Source organism: Bufo bufo, chromosome 1, assembly GCF_905171765.1.
Source record: "Bufo bufo chromosome 1, aBufBuf1.1, whole genome shotgun sequence".
NCBI classification, from domain to species: Eukaryota; Metazoa; Chordata; class Amphibia; order Anura; family Bufonidae; genus Bufo; species Bufo bufo.
Window position 1 is genome coordinate 505,494,628 of NC_053389.1, and position 22,765 is coordinate 505,517,392.

General features: G+C 43.4%; 1 protein-coding gene across 1 annotated transcript; it reads left to right on the forward strand.

Moving 5' to 3' along the window:
- The first annotated feature begins 239 nt into the window (after positions 1–239).
- On the forward strand, positions 240–10,214 carry LOC120985614 (isotocin receptor-like). Its single transcript, XM_040413650.1, has 2 exons — positions 240–1,134; positions 10,003–10,214. The coding sequence occupies exons 1-2, from the start codon at positions 240–242 to the stop codon at positions 10,212–10,214; spliced, it is 1,107 nt and encodes a 368-aa protein (XP_040269584.1).
- Positions 10,215–22,765: the final 12,551 nt, after the last annotated feature.

Here is a 22,765-nt window from a genome sequence, read left to right on the forward strand (position 1 = left end):
GATACAATTAATTTAGTACATTATCTCCTTCTTCATTTTTATGACAGAACAATTCCTGGAATTGGTCAGGAGGAGGAGTGCCCCTCAGCCACAGATTAAGTAGCTAAACGCTTATCCATTGACGAAGCATACCTCTTCTTGTTACGGACAACCACATTAAAATCATTATCTTTTTGCTCTATGAAATAAGTACAGTCTTCAAGAAAAATACATCAATTTACTAACAACATTTTCACACAATGAAAAACTGTTCTGATTCTTTAATGGAAAAGCAGGACCACATTGGACATGAAGTAAGCAAGAACAACTGGACTAAAATAACTGTCTGGTCCAAGAGAGAAGAGCATTTGGCTTATGCTGAGATTTCTGTGCTCGGGATCATTTTCATTGCGGCCACAGTTGGAAATTTTATCCTGATTTTTACTTTGTGGAACAGAAGAAAGAAGCTGTCTCGCATGTATGTGTTTATGCTTCACTTAAGCTTGGCTGACCTAGTTGTGGCATTTTTTCAAGTTCTCCCTCAGCTGATTTGGGACATTACAGATGTTTTTATGGGACCTGATCCACTATGTCGGATTATTAAATATTTACAACTGGTTGGAATGTTTGCTTCCACGTATATGATCGTTGTGATGACTTTGGACAGGTTTCAAGCAATATGCTACCCCATGGTGACATTTCAAAAAACACGAGCTCTGTGGAACTCTGCAATCTGCACAAGCTGGTCAATCTCTCTCATTTTTAGTGTTCCCCAGGCTTTTATTTTTTCCAAAACAGAGATTGCTCCCGGCATATATGAGTGTTGGGCTCAGTTCATGGAACCTTGGGGCTTAGTGGCATATGTCACCTGGATTTCTATCACTATATTTTTTATTCCAGTTACTATTCTTAGTATATGCCAGATCAAAATCTGCTGGGAGATAAAAATAAATGCCTGTGTGAAAAAGCACAAGGGGTTTTCAGTTCGTGATCCACAAATAAGAATATCCAGGGCAAGTAGTGTTAACTGCATATCCAAAGCCATGATTAAGAATGTGAGAATGACTGTAGTGACAGTTGTCTCTTATGTTACCTGTTGGACACCATTCTTCATCGCTCAGATGTGGGCTGCATGGTCTACTGATATTCCAGATGGTAAGATATTATGGATTGATGGTCTAGATAACAGAAATTATTGATACACTCATGCTCCAAATAATTTTCTTTCTATCTACATATAGCAGTTAGACTGTGCTGTGCTGTCTTTGTTAAGTGTATTGATTTTAAGATAAAGGTTCACTTATGGTGAGCCTTTATCAATATTTTGTGGAATTGAATATAGAGAAACCACTGAAAGGGGTATTCTCAGCAAATCGGAGGGATCTGACCTCTGAGATCCTTATGGATTCTAAAAACAAAGAAAATTATAGAGGGAATCACAGTATTCAACTAGCACAGATTAAGTTTTGATGGGTGTCCAGGAAGAGGGAACTCCATTGAACAGTATGTAATGGCATAACCTAGGTATATGTCACTCCCTGTAGTGAGAAAATGTCTTTAATATATATTATTATTCACTTGAATGGTTACCCCACAAAGAATATTGTTTATAGTTAAATCTAGCACATGATTATAATTTTTTTGTATTTGCACTTAATAATATATGCTTATATCTCCTGATTTTCCAGGAATAATGTTAACATAACAGTTAAAATAGCCTTTAAAGAGTTGAATGAATCTTAATTATTCCCTGCCCTGTAGCATGCATGACCTAATAAAATAGTCATACTAATCTGCTCCCTGCAACTCCGGTCCTGTGCCCTGGCTTGTTTACTCCGGGCGGGGGTATGGACATCGTCACCTGCACTTCTGCAGCCAATGTCTGCAGCAGTAAGTTGCTGTTTGGGGACACAACATTGCTAAAGAAAGTAATTGGCTGCATCAGCACACATGATCCTGTCCATACCCCGTCCCGGCCAGAAGTAAATAAGCCTGGGACCGGAAGATGAACAGGAGCCAGGGCCCAGGATCAGAGGGGACAGGAGCAGGTATGTATTGCTCTTTCATTAGGTCATACAAACTAATAGGCATAACAAAATAATGCAGATTACCAGAAAATCCCTTTAATCCTCACCTTGTCAGAGGAGATACCGATGGGACTAACTGCTTATATAATGCTTTGGCATACTCAGTATACCGAAACATTATTTTCTGTCAGACATAAATTGATAATCTATAAGGACATTCCTTTAGCATATAGCTATGGCAGGTCTGGGGGCCTTTGTGAGGACCCTGGCTTCTACTGTAACCAATCCATGTTTGGACAGAAGGGGTGAAAAAGGTGCCCTCTCTCTTTGTCTAAGCACCTAAGTACTAGAGTCACTGCTAAACATGGCATCTAGGGCGTTGACAAAAAGGCACTGTCTAGCAAGTCCATCTGAGCTCGCTTGGCTCTACAAGGGATTCCTGGTGTGGTGATCTGGCTGCTTTTGAAGATGCAGCATCTTCTGTCCTTCTCAGAAGAGATGCTAAGCAAGTGATGAGAGTGAGACAGGGTTACTCTAATTCCACTTCCTCAGCATTTCCTCTAAGAATCAAAAAAGATGCTACAGCTTCCGAACACCAGGGATCCCTGCGCATACCGTAAAGAGCAAGACTGAGCATGTGTGTCCACCTCATTATGTTCAATAGAAACAGCAGCTGAAGCTATACTATAATCATTTCTTGAATATCTTGGATTTAACCATAAACAGTATTTTAGTGAGACAACGCCTTCAAGTGACTCTTGTGTAACTTTAGCTTTACGTTTTGTGAGTTTTGTGTGTAGTGTTCAAAAGAATCCTCTTTCTACTTCATTTTGGAGTCTACAACATGTCAAATATCTTTTTAGATATAGCAGTATATAGAAATATGACAATGCATAAAGGATTTAAAAAAAAAAACATTCTAAAAATGTCTTCATGCAATAAAGCTCAATAAACAGTAGAGCCATGTTTGATATCCTCATAATCCTAACACTCTTACAACTTGTATAAATGTATCATGTTAATTACAAAGAAGTGCAAAAAAAAATTAATTACAAAAAAAAAAGGAAAAGAAGCTTGAAGCAAGTGCTTTTCAATGCAATTTGTCATTCTAAAAATAATAATAATACTAAATATTTAAATATATGTGATGCCTAAACATCAATAACTTTTCTCATAATAAACATGGCCTCAAATAGCAAAGTAAGTAAACATTTTTTTAAAAAATGGTATGCCTGAAAGGCTGCAGGGAGAAAAAAATAAATAAAAATCTAGTGCTTAACCTCTTCAGGACACATGACATACCGGTACGGCATGTTGTCCTGGTACTTAAGGACACATGACGTACCGGTACGTCATGTATAGTTCCGATCACCGCCGGGCAGTGATCGGAACCCGGTGTCTGCTCAAATTAAATGCGCCGGGGGGTCCTGTGACCCCCCCTATGTTGGCGATCGCAGCAAACCGCAGGTCAATTCAGACCTGCGGTTTGCTGCGGTTTCGGAAGTTTCTGATCAGAAAATTCAAATAACCTTTATTTTAATGTTTAAATCCCCCCCCCCTGCTGCCCTCTTTGTTATCTGCTGGCGGGCGCAGGGGGTGCAGGGAGTGCGGGCGCCTGGTGCGGGCGGTGCTTGGGGGGCGGGCAGGCATGCGATCATCCGCCCGCCCCCTCTCTCAGGATAGCCGAGCGGTTTGCAGAGTGTCAGCACATTGCTGACACTCTGCTTGAAACGCCTGACATCTGTGCTGGCACAGATGCCATGCGTTTAACCCCTTCCATGCCGTGGTCCGTAGGGACTGCTGTATGGAAAAGGTCAAGAGGGAGGGAGCTCCCTCCCTCTCCCATCGGGGGCTGCTGTGCCTTTTCAGCCCCCAATGGGAGAGGGAGGGGGCCCACCTCCCTCCCCATCACCCACTGCTCTGCTGTAAGGCAGAAGTCTAATCAGACTTTGTAAAGTGAAAATACAGTACAGTACACTATATAGTGTACTGTACTGTATTATACAGACATCAGACCCACTGGATCTTCAAGAACCAAGTGTCACGGACTATGGTGTGCTGTGACACTGTTTCTACACTTGCGGTTGCCTGCGGCAACGTGTTGCTGTGTATGCATGCGGTGGCAGTGTCTCGGCCTTCTGGGTGATTGCCGTGACATGGTTGCCACGCATGTTGTTGCCTGCGGCAATGTGTAGCTTTCTATGCTTGTGTGTGCACTTCCCCTTTAAGTGGCTTCCTCCCCTTGTCTGGTGTTGGAAGGGTTAACTCCCTTCCTAGTGTTTTAACACTGGGTTTATGTGTGTGTGGGTGTGGCTGCTTGGGCTATTTAGCCTCTGCTGGATGCCTGAAGCTGAGGGGTACTCCAGCCATGGTGTATGCTGGAGTTATCCTCCTGGTCTTCATATGCCTTCTGTCCAGTGAGGGCCACCCTTGTGGTCATAGAAGATGTTAGATGTTTTTATGGTGTCTCACGTTTATTGCAGCTATCGCTGTCCTGTGTGCTGTGTCCTTTTAATGTTGGTGTGGACACCAGCACTTGTGCACGGGTTCCAGTCAGTGTGTCTGTGGCAGGTAAGGGTGCGTTCGCACAGGTGAGATTTCCGCGCGGGTGCAATGCTGTAGGTGAACGTATTGCACCCGCACTGAATCCCGACCCATTCATTTCTATGGGGCTCTTCAGATGAGCGGTGATTTTCACGCATCACTTCTGCGTTGCGTGAAAATCGCAGCATGCTCTATATTCTGTGTTTTTCACGCAACGCAGGCCCCATAGAAGTGAATGGGGTTGCGTGAAAATCGCAAGCATCCGCAAGCAAGTGCGGATGCTGTGCGATTTTCACGCATGGTTTCTAGGTGACAGTCTATTCACTGTATTATTTTCCCTTATAACATGGTTATAAGGGAAAATAATAGCATTCTGAAAACAGAATGCTTAGTAGGTGATCAATTGAGGGTTAAAAAAATTATAATAATTAACTCACCTTCTCCTCTTGATCGCGTAGTTGCCGGTCTCTTCTTTACTTGGCTGTGGGCTAAAGGACCTGTGGTGACGTCAGATCACATGCTCCAATCACATGGTCCATCACCACGGTGATGGACCATGTGATTGGAGCATGTGATCTGACGTCACCACAGGTCCTTTAGCCCACAGCTCATCATTAAAGAAGTAAAGAAGAGACCGGCAACTACGCGATCAAGAGGAGAAGGTGAGTTAATTATTATTATTTTTTTAACCCTCAATTGATCACCTACTAAGCATTCTGTTTTCAGAATGCTATTATTTTCCCTTATAACCATGTTATAAGGGAAAATAATAACATCTACACAACACCGAACCCAAACCTGAACTTCTGTAAAGAAGTTCGAGTCTGGGTACCACAGTCGGTTTTGTATCACGCGCATGCAAAACACATTGCACTCGCCCGATAAAAACTGAACATCTGTCACGAGGGTGTCAAGAGCCACGCCTGACTCCGTTATACCCGGTGTCAGGAAGTCGCAGCGGGTGGCTGCGCGCTCGATGTACAAAGACAGTGCTGTTTCGTAATGGTAGCTTTCAGGGTTTGCCTTGCAACCCTTTTTGGCTCACTCAGGGATCCGTAGCTTCTCCTCCTCAGCTGTTTCTTGTCCAGCAATCCCAACCTCCTTATATTCCCATCTCCCACTTCTCTGGTTGCCAGATATAGAGCTTCCTGCCTGGACTTCTATACTGACCCTGACACACTGTGTAGTTGTGTTCCCTGGTTGTTGTTCCAGAACATTACCCTCCGGATCCCTGTTGGGCCTTGGTGGTCTGTTGTTGTCGCCCACCTGGGATTATATGTTTGTCTGTATTGTCTGTCCTCTCCTTGGTGTTTTCCTCTTAGTTTCAGTGGTGTGGACTAGTGATCCCACTGCCCCGTTCACTACACAGGGCTCATCCTAGGGAAAGCCAGGGTTTAAGCACGTGATCGGCGTACGGGTGAGGAACCCGTCTAGGGACATCAGGGCAGTCAGGTGCCAGCCGCAAGGTGAGTCAGGGGTCACCACCTTTCCCTCTCCCTTGGAAAGGGCCTTCCCATTTCCCTCCCTTTGAGTGACGCCGGTCATTACAACATCGGAACGCAATCGCAGTCAAAACTGACTGCAATTGCGTTCCTACTCGCGCGGGTTTGCCGCAGTACACCGGGACGCATCCGGACCTAATCCGGACACGCTCGTGTGAACCCAGCCTAAGTGTGTTACTGGTTTCACTTACCTGCCATCTCCTTATAGCTGTATGTGTTCCCCTCTCCCTACAGCCTGGCCTCAGATAGAGACTCCTGTTCCTCCTAAGTGAGGGATTAGCAGGGCGACTTAGGGTTTCTAGGAATCCTGAGTATGAGTTGTCCTACCATAGGGGTCCGCTCATACAGTGAGGAGTCAGGGAGAGGATTAGGGACGCGGTAGGAGGTGACCTGCTCCCTTATTACTCATTTTGGCCAGGCTGATCCCCTTTACCCTCTGACACCGCACGGTGGGGGGTTTCCCCCACTCCCTGCCGTGACACCAAGTGGTTCTGGGTCAAAAAAAATTTCACTTATTAAAAATGAAAAAAAAAAATAATTCCCTACACATGTTTGATATCACCACGTCCGTAACGACCTGATATATAAAATGGTCATGTTATTTTACCTGCACGGTGAACACCATAAAAAAAAAAAAAAAACTATGATGAAATTTAAATTTTGCCCACCTTACTTCCCAAAAAAGGTAATAAAAGTGATCAAAAAAGTCATATGTATGCCAAAATAGTACCAATCAAACCATCACCTCATTCCGCAAAAAATGAGACCCTACCTAAGATAATCGCCCAAAAACTGAAAAAACTATGGCTCTCAGATTATGGAGACACTAAAACATGATTTTTTTTTGTTTCAAAAATGAAATCATTGTGTAAAACTTACATAAATAAATTTTTTTTATACATATTAGGTATCGCCGCGTCCGTGACAACCTGCTCTATAAAAATATTACATTATCTAACCTGTCAAATGAATGTTGAAAATAACAAAAAATAAAAACGGTGCCAAAACAGCTATTTCTTGTTACCTTGCCTCACAAAAAATTTAATATAGAGCAACCAAAAATCATATGTACCCTAAACTAGTACCAACAATACTGCCACCTTATCCCGTAGTTTCTAAAATGGGGTCACTTTTTTGGAATCTCTAGGGGTGCATCAGGGGGGCTTCAAATGGGACATGGTGTCAAAAAACCGATCCAGCAAAATCTGCCTTCCAAAACCGTATGGCATTCCTTTCCTTCTGCACCCTGCTGTGTGCCCGTACAGTGGTTTACGACCACATATGGGGTGTTTCTGTAGACTACAGAATCAGAGCCATAAATATTGAGTTTTGTTTGGCTGTTAACCCTTGCTTTGTAACTGGAAAAAAATATTAAAATGGAAAATCTGCCAAAAAAGTGAAATTTTGAAATTGTATCTCTATTTTCCATTAAATCTTGTGGAACACCTAAAGGGTTAACAAAGTTTGTAAAATCAGTTTTGAATACCTTGAGGGGTGTAGTTTCTTAGATGGGGTCACTTTTATGGAGTTTCTACTCTAGGGGTGCATCGGGGGGCTTCAAATGGGACATGGTGTAAAAAAAAACAGTCCAGCAAAATCTGCCTTCCAAAAACCATACGGCACACCTTTCCCTCTACGCCGTACTGTGTGCCCGTACAGTAGTTTACGGCCACATATGGGATGTTTCTGCAAATGACAGAATCGGGGCAATAAATATAGCATTTTGTTTGGCTGTTAACCCTTTCTTTGTTACTGGAAAAAATTGATTAAAATGGAAAATTTGCGTCATTTTTGGGTGGTTTCTATTACGTAAGCCTCACAAAGTGACTTCAGACCTGAACTGGTCACTAAAAGTGGGTTTTTGAAAATTTCTGAAAAATTTCAAGATTTGCTTCTAAACTTCTAAGCCTTGTAACATCCCCCAAAAATAAAATATCATTCCCAAATTGATCCGAACATGAAGTAGACATATGGGGAATGTAAAGTAATAACTACTATTTTTGTAGGTATTACTATGTATTATAGAAGTAGAGAAATTGAAACTTTTTTTTACAAATTTCTGGTTAATTTGGTATTTTTTTATAAATAAAAATGATTTTTTTTAACTTAATTTTACCAGTGTCATGAAGTACAATATGTGACGAAAAAACAATCTCAGAATGGCCTGGATAAGTCAAAGTGTTTTAAAGTTATCACCACTTAAATTGACACTGGTCAGATTTGCAAAAAATGGCCTGGTCCTTAAGGTGAAATAAGGCTGTGTCCTTAAGGGGTTAAAAGGGTTGTTTCAAGTATTAAAGTTATAGGGGATAACTAGCTGATTGGTAAGGGTCTGTCAGCTGCGACCCCTGTGATCCTGAGATTGAGGGTCCCATTGCTCCACCCTAATGGACTGTCAGAGATAACTGAGAACAGTGCTCAGCTACTTATGGCAGTCCCATAAAGAAGAGGAGAAGTGGCAGTACCATGGCACATGCTGAACCTGCCTCTTCATTTGGACAGGGGATCCGCTACTCATTCCCTATACTGTGGCAAAACCCCTTTAAAGGGAGTCTGTCACCTCCATATGGCCATATATACAGGATTGTAACAGTACCTTTGTTCTTTTCTTTAGACTTGCACCAGCAGGAAAAACGAAGTTTAAAGGGAACCTGTCATGTGGATATTTGATTATAATCTAACTAATTATATACAATCATTAACTACTAAAAAGTGCCTTAGATGTATTCACTTACTGGTGTGACAGATGGTTACCTCATAATATACACACAAAGATGCCGCATGCTAATGAGCTGATTTGAGTCCAGCGTGATGTCATTAGTAAAGCATTTATTTAATTAACAGCTATAGCCACTCCCCTGCGCACCTGCTGCTGATTCATATGGAAAATAGGTCCGGACTTGGAGGGCGGGCAAAGGCAGAGACTGGGAGGAATAAAGTGAAAAGAAGGCAGAGCAGCCTGGGCACCTACACACTGAACACCGCCCCTGGGCACTTGCGAGTGCTCATTTGCATATGAATTTAAACTTCGTTTTTCCTGCTGGTGCAAGTCTAAAGAAAAGAACAAAGGTACCGTTACAATCCTGCATAGGTGTGCTACAGAGCCATGTAAGCACTGTATATGGCCATATGGAGGTGACAGACTCCCTTTAAGCCCAAAATTAGCCTGCTCTTTAGTGTATTAAACGACAATTACAGTATGTTTTACCCATATAAGACGCACCTGCCCATAAGACGCACCTAGGTTTTAGAGGAAAATGAGAAATAAATACTATTCATTGGACCTCAGATCAGACCGCCAATCAAACCCCCAATGTTAATCAGACCTTTAAATAAGAACCCCAATGTTTATAAGACCCCTAATTAGACCTCAGATCAGACCCTTAATGTTAATAGGAACCCCATTCAGACCCCCAATGTGAAAAAGACCATCAGACTCCAATGTGAATGACCCCCAATTTGACCTCCAATGTTTCTAAGACTCTTATTCAGACCTCAGATCAGACCCCCAATATTAATAAGACCCCAGATGTTAATCACATCCCAGATCAGACCCCCAACGTGAAAGATTCCTAATCAGACCTCAGATCAGACCCTCAATGTTTCTAAGACCCTCATTCAAACCTCAGAACAGACCCCGATGTTAATGAGACCCCCATGTTAAGCAGACCTCAACTTACCTCTCCTGTGATCTAGTGCTCTTCCTGCCACACTGTGATCCTCTTGTACTAATGCGCACTTCCATAATGGAAGTGCTCATTAGTATTCACCCCATAAGATGCACTTACATTTTCTTCCCACTTTGGGGGAGTGGGTGTTATAGGGCGAAAAATATGGTACTTAAATACATATAATAATAATAATAATAATAATAATAATAATAATAATGTAATTATTAGTGAAAGATGCCCTTAAAACCCTGCTGTAATTTATTACTGTTTTATTTTCAGGCCCTGTATTCACAATTGTAATGCTTCTGGGAAACCTGAACAGCTGCGTCAACCCCTGGATATATATGTATTTCTGTGGTCACATTTCACATGGCATTAAAGAGTTAACGCGTATCTCCAAATATAGCTCAAATCAACCAGAATTTCCAGTCTCGGGAAGCATCATCAACTGCAGACAAAGATTTTGTGAAGAGCCAGTTCCCTATGTATAAGGAGTGCTTCACTCATATAAGAAATGCATGTTTAGCCGGATGTCTCACGTACCTCTTCTATTAGTACTCGAGTAATGACTGTAACTCCTAAGTGTGGTATGAATAGAAAGTCATTATACCGGTCACCTCATAATGTTACATGCATAGAGAATGTGTTATGCAGAGCCCTGCAATCACACACATTCTCATCACACATACTCATCTCTTTCTATTTCACTCTGCTATATGCATATATATAGAAATAGGTACATCTATAAGCTATCTATATATCTGTTTGAATCACTGCGAAAGGTGCGCCACAATGATATGCAACTGACAACACTGGCCAATCCCTCAAGCTGATGTTAAGAACTGAGACTTTAGCCAATGTATTCCAGTCAGGAACACATCGGAGGGGCTTACAGCCTTATCATCTCTCCCACTACCTGAGTGATCTCACTATGGAGGAATGTGGGAGCTTGGCTGTTAGTTGTATCTTAGCACCTCTCGGACCGTGTTCACACACCGTAGGTAGTTTAGTGGTAGGAACCCATGCCACGCTGAGATACCTTGATGGTGGTGCAAAAGGGCTCTGATGTGTTACTGACTGGAATACATTGGCTAAAGTCTCAGGGCCAGATTTATCATTAGCTCAGGTCAGAATAATGGAGTGAAAAAGTCCCAAAAAAAGTCCCAAACGCTAAAACTGCACACAAATTTTTTCTGCTCTGCACTATGCTCGCCAGTTTTCTGAAAGTGGGCGTGTTTTCTTATGTAAATGAATCTCTAGACAGATTTACTATTGGGACTATTTAAAAAGTAGCAAAAAAGTTGCAATTTCACTCCAGTGAGGACCATGCTTATCTTATGAGACTTTTTAATAGAACATGCGACTTTTTCGTAAAGATGTGCGACTTTTGTAAAGCTGCTTACTGACGGATAAACTGCTACCGTCAAACCACATTTATTACAGTCTTAAAGGGCCGATCATAAATCTGACTTGGCTAAAACTGACTTTAGCCTTATGTTAAAGTGGAGTGAGCTGTCAGAGGAATGATAAATCTGGCCCTCAGTTCTTAACATCAGCTTGAGGGATTGGTCACTGTTGTCAGTTGCATATCATTGTGGTGCACCTTTCGCAGTGATTTATGTATTTTAATATTTGCATCCACACATTATCCTATTTTGTGTAGGATGCCATTGTGGTGCGTGTGGTCCGCTGCCGACATCCTCCATTGTATGCATTTTTTGCGGGGGATTGCCATTAGCAACGGATCACATGCGGAGGAATTGCTCCCCCGGTTAGGCCAGTTTATTTCAGTGTTTTTTCTATATATCTGTTTGCACTATTTTGGTCTGCATGGATTTTAGAATTTTGAAGATCCAAAGACAGCAGTCCTTGCAGTAGAAATCTTCAGATGAAGGTAAACCTATCTGATAATGCTAGAACAATAAAAACTTAAAGGGGTTGTCTCACTTCAGCAAATGGCATTTATCATGTCGAGGAAGTTAATACAAGGCACTTACTAATGTATAGTTATTATCCATATTGCCCCCTTTGCTGGCTTGATTCATTTTTCCATTACATTATACACTGCTCATTTCCATGGTTACAGACCACCCTGCAATCCATTAGTGGTGGCCGTGTTTGCACAATATAGTAAAAGTGTGCTTTTTCCTGTAGTGTGCGATCACGGCCACCGCTGCTGGATTACAGGGTGGTCGTAACCATGGAAACAATAGGTGTATTATAAGATGGAAAAATTAGTCCAGCCGGCAAAGGAAGCAATATGGACAATAACAATACATTAGTAAGTGCCCTATATTAACGTTGTCTACATGATAAATGGGATTTGCTGAAGTGAGAAAACCCCCTTTAACTTTTAGGGTGCATTTTGCCTGTTTGAACTCTTGGGAAATTTCGTGGTTCTTTATCATTCTAGTTAACTTCAAATAATGATACATGTGGTTAAGCAGGGGGCACATTGACGGCAGATACTGTTCAATAGGTGGTCATCACAACTTGGAAGGTGCAAGTCTGTCTCAGAAACGTCCCAATTGATTTCCATTGGGAAATTAGATAATGCTGTTCCGAAAAGCAGCATGACCACATCACTACTGTGCTGTTTGGTCGTACCCACATTATGTTCAATTAAAAATGATCATTATGATGGCAGAAGTAGAGACAGACCTACGATGGTGGATATCACAGAGATATGAGAAAGCCACAAGTCAGCCACCAATATAAGAATGGTTTCCGAATTATTTTTTCAAAAATACCACTTTTTTATTCATTTATTTTTTAACACAAAAAACTGCCGTCAGATGTTGCATGTTATTCAATAGAAAATTATAAAATGCCCTACAAGCACAGCATTTTTTCTTCAAATTGCAGCATGCTCTTAATGCTGCAATCCTATCTGGCGTCGCGTGTGAGGGCCAGATAGGATGCGGGTGCGTTGCGGGAAAATGCACAATTTTTCCGCGGGAGTGCAAAGCGTTTTAATGCGTTTTGCACACGCGTGAGAAAAATCGTGATGTTTGGTACCGAGACCCCAACCCGGACTTCTTCACAGAAGTTCGGGTTTGGGATCGGTATTGTGTAGATTGTATTATATTCCCTTAAACATGGTTATAAGGGAAAATAATAGCATTCATAATAAAGAATGCTAAGTAAATTAGGGATGGAGGGGTTAAAAAAATAAAAATTTAACTCCCCTCAGCCACTTGTTCACGCAGCCCGGCTTGTCTTCTTTCTTCTTCTTTGAGGACCAGGGAGAAAAGGACCTTTGGTGACGTCACTGTGCTCATCACGTAGTCTACCAAGTAGATGAGGTGAGTTTAATTTATGTATTTTTTAACCCCTCCATCACTAATTTACTTAGCATTCTGTATTCAGAATGCTATTATTTTCCCTTATAACCATGTTATAAGGAAAAATAATAAAGATCGGGTCCCCATCCCGATCGTCTCCTAGCAACCATGCGTGAAAATCGCACCGCATCCGCACTTGTTTGCGGATGCTTGCGATTTTCACGCAGCCCCATTTACTTCTATCGGGCCTGCGTTGCTTGAAAAACGCACAATATAGAGCATGCTACCATTTTTACGCAACGCACAAGTGATGCGTAAATATCACCGCTCATGTGCACAGCCCCATAGAAATGAATGGGTCCGGATTCAATGCGAGTGCAATGTGTTCAACTCACGCATTGCACCCACGTGGGAAAACTCGCCCGTGTGAAAGGGGCCTTAGGTAAAAAAAATAAAAAAAGGATGATTTATTTTTTTGTAAAACTCAGCATAAATAAAATAACTCCACCCCAAAAACCCATGTAATAAACAACATGAATTGTACGGAGTTTTTATTTCTTTTACAAACCTAAAAAAAGAGACAAAAGATAAAAGTAGTGTGGCAGCACCCTAAGCCTAATTTCACATAAGTGAGTTTACCATCCATTCTTCTAGATTCAGTGGGTCTGTGCACCCGAGCTTTGTTTATCACTGATCATCTGTGTTCAGGAAAAATCTTAGCATGTTTTATATTGTGCGTTGTGTCCCTGACCCCTTAGAAATGAATGGGGCTGCATGAAAAGTAAAAGGTATCCGGATGCAATGCGTTATGCACTAATGGTTTCTAGATGCTGAATGTTATTCTTCCGCTTTACTTCTCGTGCGTGCAAGATGAAAAAGAAAATGGAAACACTGCATGCAATCACATACATAACTGATTGAACTTACATGAAAAACCATCAGGTGGTTACCGAGCAGACCCTGACAAATTCTGTATCACTCATATGGGCTCATGCACACAAGTGAGTTTAATGCACTGAAACTGACCCATTAATGTTAAGAAGAACCCCATAAAATGAATGGTTCTGCAGGAAAAATCTAACCAAATCCAGGATTTACCCATTCAAGTCAATGGGGCACACAGTGGCGGATTATGATTGGGGCGTTTGGGTCGGCAGCCCCGGGCCCAGGGTGAGTGAAGGGCCCACCACCAGACCCAAAGTTACTAAAATATATCTGCAGTAGCGACGCACAGCCAGCGCTTCACTTACATGCGCCGCTGCGCTGCCTGCTGCAGTGCAGACAGTAACAACCGGCCGGCTTGCTTGATCCCGCCCCCGTCAGCGCCGCAGTGGAAGGAGTTAAAAATGAAGCAGGGCGGATTCGGCGAAAGACAGAGTGCCGAGGAGGGGGGGCACGTGACTCAGTCAGTCACTCACTGTAGCTCCGCCTCCTCCGTCACAGAACACAGAAGGCGCGCTGCAGTGCCCCCGATCTTCTCAGTGCCACCACTACTATTGCCAGCGCCAGGAGTCAGGACAGCCTGGCTGGAGTGGCTGGGTCTGTGAGAGAAAGCAGCAAGGAGGGAGGACCTGCTTCGTCGGGGTTAACTTCCAGCATTCCAGTGAGCAGGCACAGCAGCAGCCAAAGCCAGTACATTTTATTGAATGGTGATGGCCTGGGCAGCAGGGCAGTGGGACTGTGGGTTGTGTCTGTGAGTGAGAGGCAGAGCAGCAGTGGCCATTTTAGTCAGATTACAGGTTACAGCCACTCTGCAGCTTTGGCTCTAATCTGACTGAAATGACTGCTGCTGTCTGGCCTCTGCTCTGCCTCTTTTTCACAGGTGCCACTGCCCATCACAAAGTGTGTTTGACTATAAAAATTATGGATTATTACACCAAGTGTTTAATATTAAAATGGTGGATTACAATTGATCCTTCTCTTTACAGGTGCCTAGCCCAGCACACCAAGTTTTTGACCATCAAAATGATGAATTATTAATCCCTGTATGATATAGGGATTAATAATCCAGCATTTTGATGTTCAAACACTTGGTGTGCTGGGCTAGGCACCTTTAAAGAGAAGGATCAATTTTAATCCACCATTTTAATATCAACACTTGGTGTAATAATCCACCATTTTTATAGTCAAACACACTTTGTGATGGGCAGTGGCACCTGTGAAAAAGAGGCAGAGCAGAGGCCAGACAGCAGCAGCCATTTCAGTCAGATTAGAGCCAAAGCTGCAGAGTGGCTGTAACCTGTAATCTGACTAAAATGGCGGCTGCTGGCCAATGTCTCTGTGCCACTGCTCTGTCTCTCTCCTCACAGGTGCCCAGTAGTGTTGAGCGAACTTCTGTTTTCAAGTTCGGCATATAAGGTTCGGGTTATCTAAGAATTCCGTTATGAATTCCGGTACCACGGACCCTAAGTTATGGTTCCTGTTTGCAGAATCCATAACGGAATTCTTAGATAACCCATACCTTATATACCGAACTTGAAAACAGAAGTTCGCTCAACACTACTGGGCACCTGTGAGGAGAGAGACAGAGCAGTGGCACAGAGACATTGGCCAGCAGCCGCCATTTTAGTCAGATTACAGGTTACAGCCACTCTGCAGCTTTGGCTCTAATCTGACTGAAATGGCTGCTGCTGTCTGGCCTCTGCTCTGCCTCTTTTTCACAGGTGCCACTGCCCATCACAAAGTGTGTTTGACTATAAAAATGGTGGATTACAATTGATCCTTCTCTTTAAAGGTGCCTAGCCCAGCACACCAAGTGTTTGAACATCAAAATGCTGGATTATTAATCCCTATATCATACAGGGATTAATAATTCATCATTTTGATGTTCAAACACTCGGTGTGCTGGTCTGGGCACGTGTGAGGAGAAGGATCAATAGTAATCCACCATTTTGATGTTCAAACACTACCACGCTACCACGGACCCTAAGTTATGGTTCCTGTTTGCAGAATCCATAACGGAATTCTTAGATAACCCATACCTTATATACCGAACTTGAAAACAGAAGTTCGCTCAACACTACTGGGCACCTGTGAGGAGAAAGACAGAGCAGTGGCACAGAGACATTGGCCAGCAGCCGCCATTTCAGTCAGAACCGAGCCAAACCTCCAGAGTGGTTCCTCCTCAAATATAGAGATTACTAATCCACCATCATGTTATATTTATTCTACAGATCTGCTTATTCCACTATCATTACCTCCTGTGAAATCCAGCATCTCACAGAAGTAAAAAACACAAGGGCAGACAGCCCTACAAGAGGATCACAAGCCATTCATTTTGACGGTAAGAAGCTGTGTCTGTGCAAACTGTTTGGTAGGCAGGTCGCTGGTGAGAAATTCCCTTTAAGGATTTTAGCGTGCAGCTAGAATAATATGTTATATTTATTCTACAGATATCATCATAACCTCCGAAATACGTCTCACAGAAGCCTACAAGACAACGGCAGGCAGTCCTACAAGAGGATCACAAGTCATTCATTTCGACGGTAAGAGGCTGTGTCTGTGCAAACTGTTTGGTAGGCAGGTCGCTGGTGAGAAATTCCCTTTAAGGATTTTAGCGTGCAGCTAGAATAATATGTTATATTTATTCTACAGATATCATCATAACCTCCGAAATACGTCTCACAGAAGCCTACAAGACAACGGCAGGCAGTCCTACAAGAGGATCACAAGTCATTCATTTCGACGGTAAGAGGCTGTGTCTATGCAAACTGTTTGGTAGGCAGGTCGCTGGTGAGAAATTCCCTTTAAAGGGGTTGGCCACTTTCTGGTAATTGTTGACCAATGTGTTTCTGAGATGATATAACACTTACCTATAGTCCTTGGTGAAATTCTGCACCATTTTCTATATTTCATAAGGTATTCTCCCTTGTTTACAAAGTCTCTTGTGCTGTCCACACAGAGGTCCTGTCCATAAGATGGCCGATAATGGAGGGTCATGTGACCAGGCAAATCACCTCCATGTGATGTCTCCTCTATTCAAAGCCACTGCATCTGCCATCTGTACTTGTTCTGTTGGGAGTTTAGTACAGGTGCAGTGTGTTTGAATGGATGAGCCATCAAATGGAGGTGACATTATACACTGCTAGTTTCCATAGGTACGACCACCCTATAATCCAGCAGCGGTGGTCGTGCTTGCACACTATAGGAGAAAGTTCCAGACTCACTGGTGGCCGGGACCACATGAGTGCACAATCTTTCCTATAGTGTGCTAGCATTACCACTACTGATGGATTGCAGGGTGGTCATAATAAGCATGAAAATGAGCAGTTTTATAATGTGATGGAAAAATGCATCCAGCAAAGGAAGCAATATGGACAATCACAATAAATTAGTAAGTGTCTTGTATTAACTTTCTCTACATGATAAATGCCATTTACTGAAGTGAGACAAAGCCTTATACTGGGGTCTCATTATACACAAGGCACATTTACTTGCGCCAACCTTGGAGGCAGTTACTGGGTGGAGAGTGCACATATGATTTTTTTAATATTTTTTGTAATATTTTCGGATGCTAGATTGTTCGTTTCCTGAACATTATTATGGGGGATGTTATAAATGTATGTGGTCTGTAAGAGTGTATGTCCTCTGACACTTACTATTGTATACAGTATGGCACTATTGTACATTTTCCAAACTGGTTGTACAGAAAACTGACTTAGTTGTCCCGAGCAACCAATCAGATCCCACCTTTCATTTTTCAGATCTCATTTGGGAAATGAAAGGTGGAATCTGATTGTTTGCTATAAGTAACCAAGTCACTTCTCCTTTTAATTTAGTTTGGATAAATCTTTCCCTGTAATAAAAAAAAATATATAATCCATTTAATATATTATTTGAAGGACCATTTACCATTGTTATAAAAACTTCAATAAAGGTTCGAAGTTTGCAAAGAATTTCATGTTGTGTAGTTATCTTTAAATATTTACTATAAATATGGGGCAGAACACCGAATTGGGGGGGGGGGGGGGGGGTCATTGATAAATAGAGGAAAGGGGCCCAAGTTTGGGAAACAGCCCCGGGCCTATGATGCACTTAATCCGCCTGGGGGCACATTTACTAAAACCGGCTTTTTAAGAGTTCCAGCCCGACCACAGGTCTACTGCAGGGCTCGACAAACCCCAGGCGCCAGGTCGCCATGGCGATCAGGAATTTTGTCCTGGCGCCTGGGTATTTGCCCCTGCTTGAAAATAGGCCCTGCACACCAGCAGCCGGGCGCAGTATCACTTTAAGTTTAGAGTGGAAGCGGCGTCATGCAGGAGTTCGCGTCTACTAGGCCCGCCCCTCACGCTTCCCGCCCCAGACTACAGTGAAGAGGACAGCTACTGGCTCAGGCTGTCCTCGTCGTACCGCTCAGGCTCCTCATCGCTGCGGCGCGTCTCCTCCTCCTCAGAACTGTGACTCTGCGACTGCAGGACGAGGTGAGCTGCTTGGGAGATGTCAGATAGATACGTGGAGATGCCGGAGAAGGTAGGAGCCGCTGCTGTCATGGCGTCTGGGGCGCCCCTTACCTTACACATGAGGGCAGATTCTACATATCTTGAGGTGCCATATACCCTCAGTCTCCCCCATATATGTATGAACAGTATGTTCTTTCAGTGGGGGGAGAGAAGAGCCAGTGGTGGTTATCTCCTGAGACAGCAAATGGATCAACCGCTAATAATGGGGGAGAGTCGTGAGGTCCCCATAGACATTGCCCCACTGAAAACACTGTATGTATGCAGTCCTTTAGCTCTGTGCATCCGAACGATGAGTGGGGGGCTGGATCCACAAACTGCATTTGGTATCATGCGCTCGGCGGAGCCTTGAATTTGGAGGTTATACCGGTCTCTAGTATGGAGCCTCTTGGCCTCCCCACACTGTCAGACAGGCTCCATATGTTCCTGTTTGCAGAATTTTTGGCTTCTGAAAATCAGTTCCATTCGTTTGAATGGGGCAGCGAGCACATGGGTTTCTGCTTGCCCCATTTCAGATGAATGGAACTGATTTTCAGTTACGGAAAATTCTGCAACAAAAATTTGCAGCGTGTGGGTTATGTTCAGATGTCGGATTTTGAGCGCAGGTTTCAGTGTAACTTGGCTGAAGCCACCTGTAATTGTTTCCAATAGGAGGCTGTGCTGCAGTTTCTATGTGGCCCGGAGTTTTGCCTTACGGTTTTTAAGACCCCGCCTAAAATGTACAGGCACCTTGTTCTTGGCACTGTACCCACACAATGGAATTAACCCTATAGCAGATCCGCATGAAAACCCACAGCAGAAACCCAATCCGTGATAAAATCTGCTGCGCATCTGACGGCAGAAACAGCTGCTGTGGGTTTTCACGCGGACCCACTGTAGGTTTAGCTCCATTTGAATGGAGCTAAACCGCGAGCATACTCCCACTGTGGCTTTGTGAGGGGTCCGCCTCCTATTGAAAACGGTGTGAGGCGATTTCAGCGCATGTTCGGTCCAGTTTTCAGCTTCAGATCTGCGCCCCCAAAATCCCTCTTCTGAACATGCCCTAATATGCTGGCGGCAAAGTGGGATGTGGTTAGTTATATTAATAAGTAGGGATCGACCGATTATCAGTTTTACCGATATTATCGGCCGATATTAAGGATTTTGAATGTTATCGGTATCTATTTTGCCGATATACCGATAACGTATGGGGAACAAGGATCGCACTACTGTCAGCGCTCTCCGTGTTCCCTCAGCAGCACAGGGGAGAAGGAAGCAGTGTCTCCCTCCCCTCTGTGCTGCCGCTGCCACCAATGAGAGGAGGGAGGACAAGAGGAGGGGAGGGGCTATGGCCACGGCGCCACCAATGAAGATAACTATCTCATTAATTCATATACAGGAGGCGGGAGCTGGCTGCAGAATAACATAGCCGGCTCCCGACCTCTATGAGCGGTAGCTGCGATCCGCAGTAGTTAACCCCTCAGGTGCCGTGGATCGCAGCTACCGCTCATAGAGGTCGGGAGCCGGCTATGTGATTCAGCAGCCAGCTCCCGCCTCCTGTATATGAATTAATGAGATAGTTATCTTCATTGGTGGCGCAGTGCGCCCCCCCCAACCCCAGTATTAGACATTAGTGGCGCGGTGCGCCCCCCCCAACCACAGTAATAGACATTGGTGGCGCAGTGCACCCCCCCAACCCCAGTATTAATCATTGGTGGCGCAGTGCACCCCCCCACCCAAGCCCCCCAGTATTAATCATTGGTGGCAGTGGCCACAGGGTCCCCTCTCCCCTCCTCCTCATTGGTGGTGCAGTGGCAGTTCCGATTGGAGCCCCAGCAGTGTAATCCTGGGGCTCTGATCGGTTACCATGGCAGCCAGGACGCTACTGAAGCCCTGGCTGCCATGGTAATCTCCCTGCTGCTGTGTGTACTATGAACAGAGCAGCAGGGACAGTGTGAGGTCCTATTCACCCTGATAGAGATCTATCAGGGTGAATAGGACAAGGGTTCTAGTCCCTAAGGGGGCTAATAGTTAGTAAAAAAAAAAAAAAACACACCAAAATATTAATTATAAATGAAAAAGAAAGATTTACAAAAAAATAACTACAAGTTAAGAATAGACATTTTCAGCAGATTTGGGTAGGAATTTTTATTAATTTTTCAAAAATGAAAATTCACTTATATCGGCCGGTAAGTTCACAGATTATCGGTATCGGCCCTAAAAAATTAATATTGGTCGATCCCTATTAATAAGGTAACCCGATTCGTCACAAACACATTCGTATTCCAGCAGGAGGGGGTGTCACATCTCTACGGAAGTGTTCTGTGTAAGGAGGCAACGTGCGGCGCTTGGTTAACTTTGCTGCTGTTACGGCAGCGCAGACAAAAAAAAACTGGCAAAAGTTTGGAGCATTGATTGGGGAAATACTCATTTGTCTAGTCATCTTCAGTTAGCGGAAACCGAGCATGATGTCACTTCTGCAAATAGTTTGGGTATAAAACCAATGCATTTCCCACAAACGTCTGACAGATTTTCACCATGGAGAAATGTCAGTAATGTTGTGAACTGGTTATGGTGACTGGTGAGGTGCTGCCGCTATCCTTCATGGGTCATGTTATTTGGCAGGGGGCAGCCACAGGGAGATGCTATACTGTACGGGGAGAGGGGGACCCACAAGGAGACGTTACTTATTAGTTCGATGTGATCCGTGCAAGTTGATTCATTGATTTGGCATTATTTTTTAAATCAACTTTGTTTTGGCATCTTAGAAAGTTAATGGGCAAAAGACGAGAGGCAAACGTTTGTGTAAACCTGTGTGCATCTGTAAAGATACACATCAGGGTTACTAACAAGAAGGGGTGCAGTGCTTTTTTTTTTAAAAAAAGGAAATAATTTTTTTGGAGACCATGCCGCTAAGTAATAACATACTAAAATGCAAACATCTTTATTTGGGACTTCAGAAAATTAAAATAAGTTTCAGATCATCAATGCAGCAAGAAAGTTTAGGTGATTTGTTAATGATCAACATGAATGGACCACGGTGATGGACCATGTGATTGGAGCATAAGATCTGACGTCACCAAAGGTCCTTTAGCCCACAACTCATCAGTAAACTCAACTCAAAGGTCCTTTAGCCCACAACTCAAGTAAAGAAGAGACCGGGAACTTCGAGATCAAGAGGAGAAGGTGAGTTAATAATTTTTTTAAACCCCTCCAGCCCTATTGTACTATGCATTCTGTATTCAGAATGCTATTATTTTCCCTTATAACCATGTTATAAGGGAAAGTAATACAATCTACACTACAACTAACCCAAACCTGAACTTCTGTGAAGAAGTTCGGGTCTGGGTACCAGTGTCGGTTTTTTATCACGCGCATGCAAAAAACATTGCACCCGCGCGATAAAAACGGAACATCGGAACGCAATTGCAGTCAAAACTGACTGCAATTGCATTCCTACTCGCGCGGTTTTGCCGCAACACACCGGGACGCATCCGGACCTAATCCGGACACGCTCGTGTGAACCCAGCCTTACACTGTTGTGTAGAAATCAGTTCCAAAAGTTAGGAACCAGCAATAGGCTGTGTGTAAGCAAAGCTCTATAGATCCCTGAAGGCTGTATTACACAGGCGATTGTCAGGAAGGAAGCGATCTGTTGCCTGCAGACGATATTTTTTTTAACGTGAAAAGATTTGGATTGCCCAATCATCAAGCACTGCAAGATCATTGCTAACATGTCTTCATGTGAACGATCATTAGTGATTATCTGTCAAAAATTGGGCAGTGCTATACAGGCTTTATGGGGGTTTCCCAGACTTAGCGCTGCGCCCCCTGCTGGCAGAAAACTACGTGCACTGGTTTTATTGTCTCCTATATACCGCTCCCTGCCTGGGCCTTAGGCCTCATGCACACAAACGTATTTTGTTTCCGTGTCCGTTCCAGTTTTTTTTTTTTGCGGACCGTATACGGAACCATTCATTTCACTGGGTCCGCAAAAAAACTGAAGTTACTCTGTGTGCATTCTGTTTCCGTTCCGCAAAATAATAGAACAAGTCCTATTATTGTCCGTATTATGGACAAGGAAGGGACTGTTCTATCAGGGGCCAGCTGTTCCATTCTGCAAAATACAGAATGCGCACGGACATCATCCGCATTTTTTGTGGACAGCAAAATACATACAGTCGTGTGCAAGAGGCCTTAACAAACAGGGTTGCCATTCCACGCCTGTCACTGGGTTTTTTCTGTGAACACTTTTCTGTGTAGCCTGATGCTTGATGTCAATGACAGTACTCAGCTCCGTATGTTCCTCACTGGTTGGAGTCT

What these genes read in the sequence shown, in the direction of transcription:
- LOC120985614 (XM_040413650.1), top strand. Translation starts at nt 240, where the DNA reads ATGAAAAACTGTTCTGATTCTTTAATGGAAAAGCAGGACCACATTGGA. An exon ending in GTCTACTGATATTCCAGATG is followed by an intron (nt 1,135 to 10,002) that starts GTAAGATATTAT and finishes TTTTATTTTCAG; the next exon opens with GCCCTGTATTCACAATTGTA.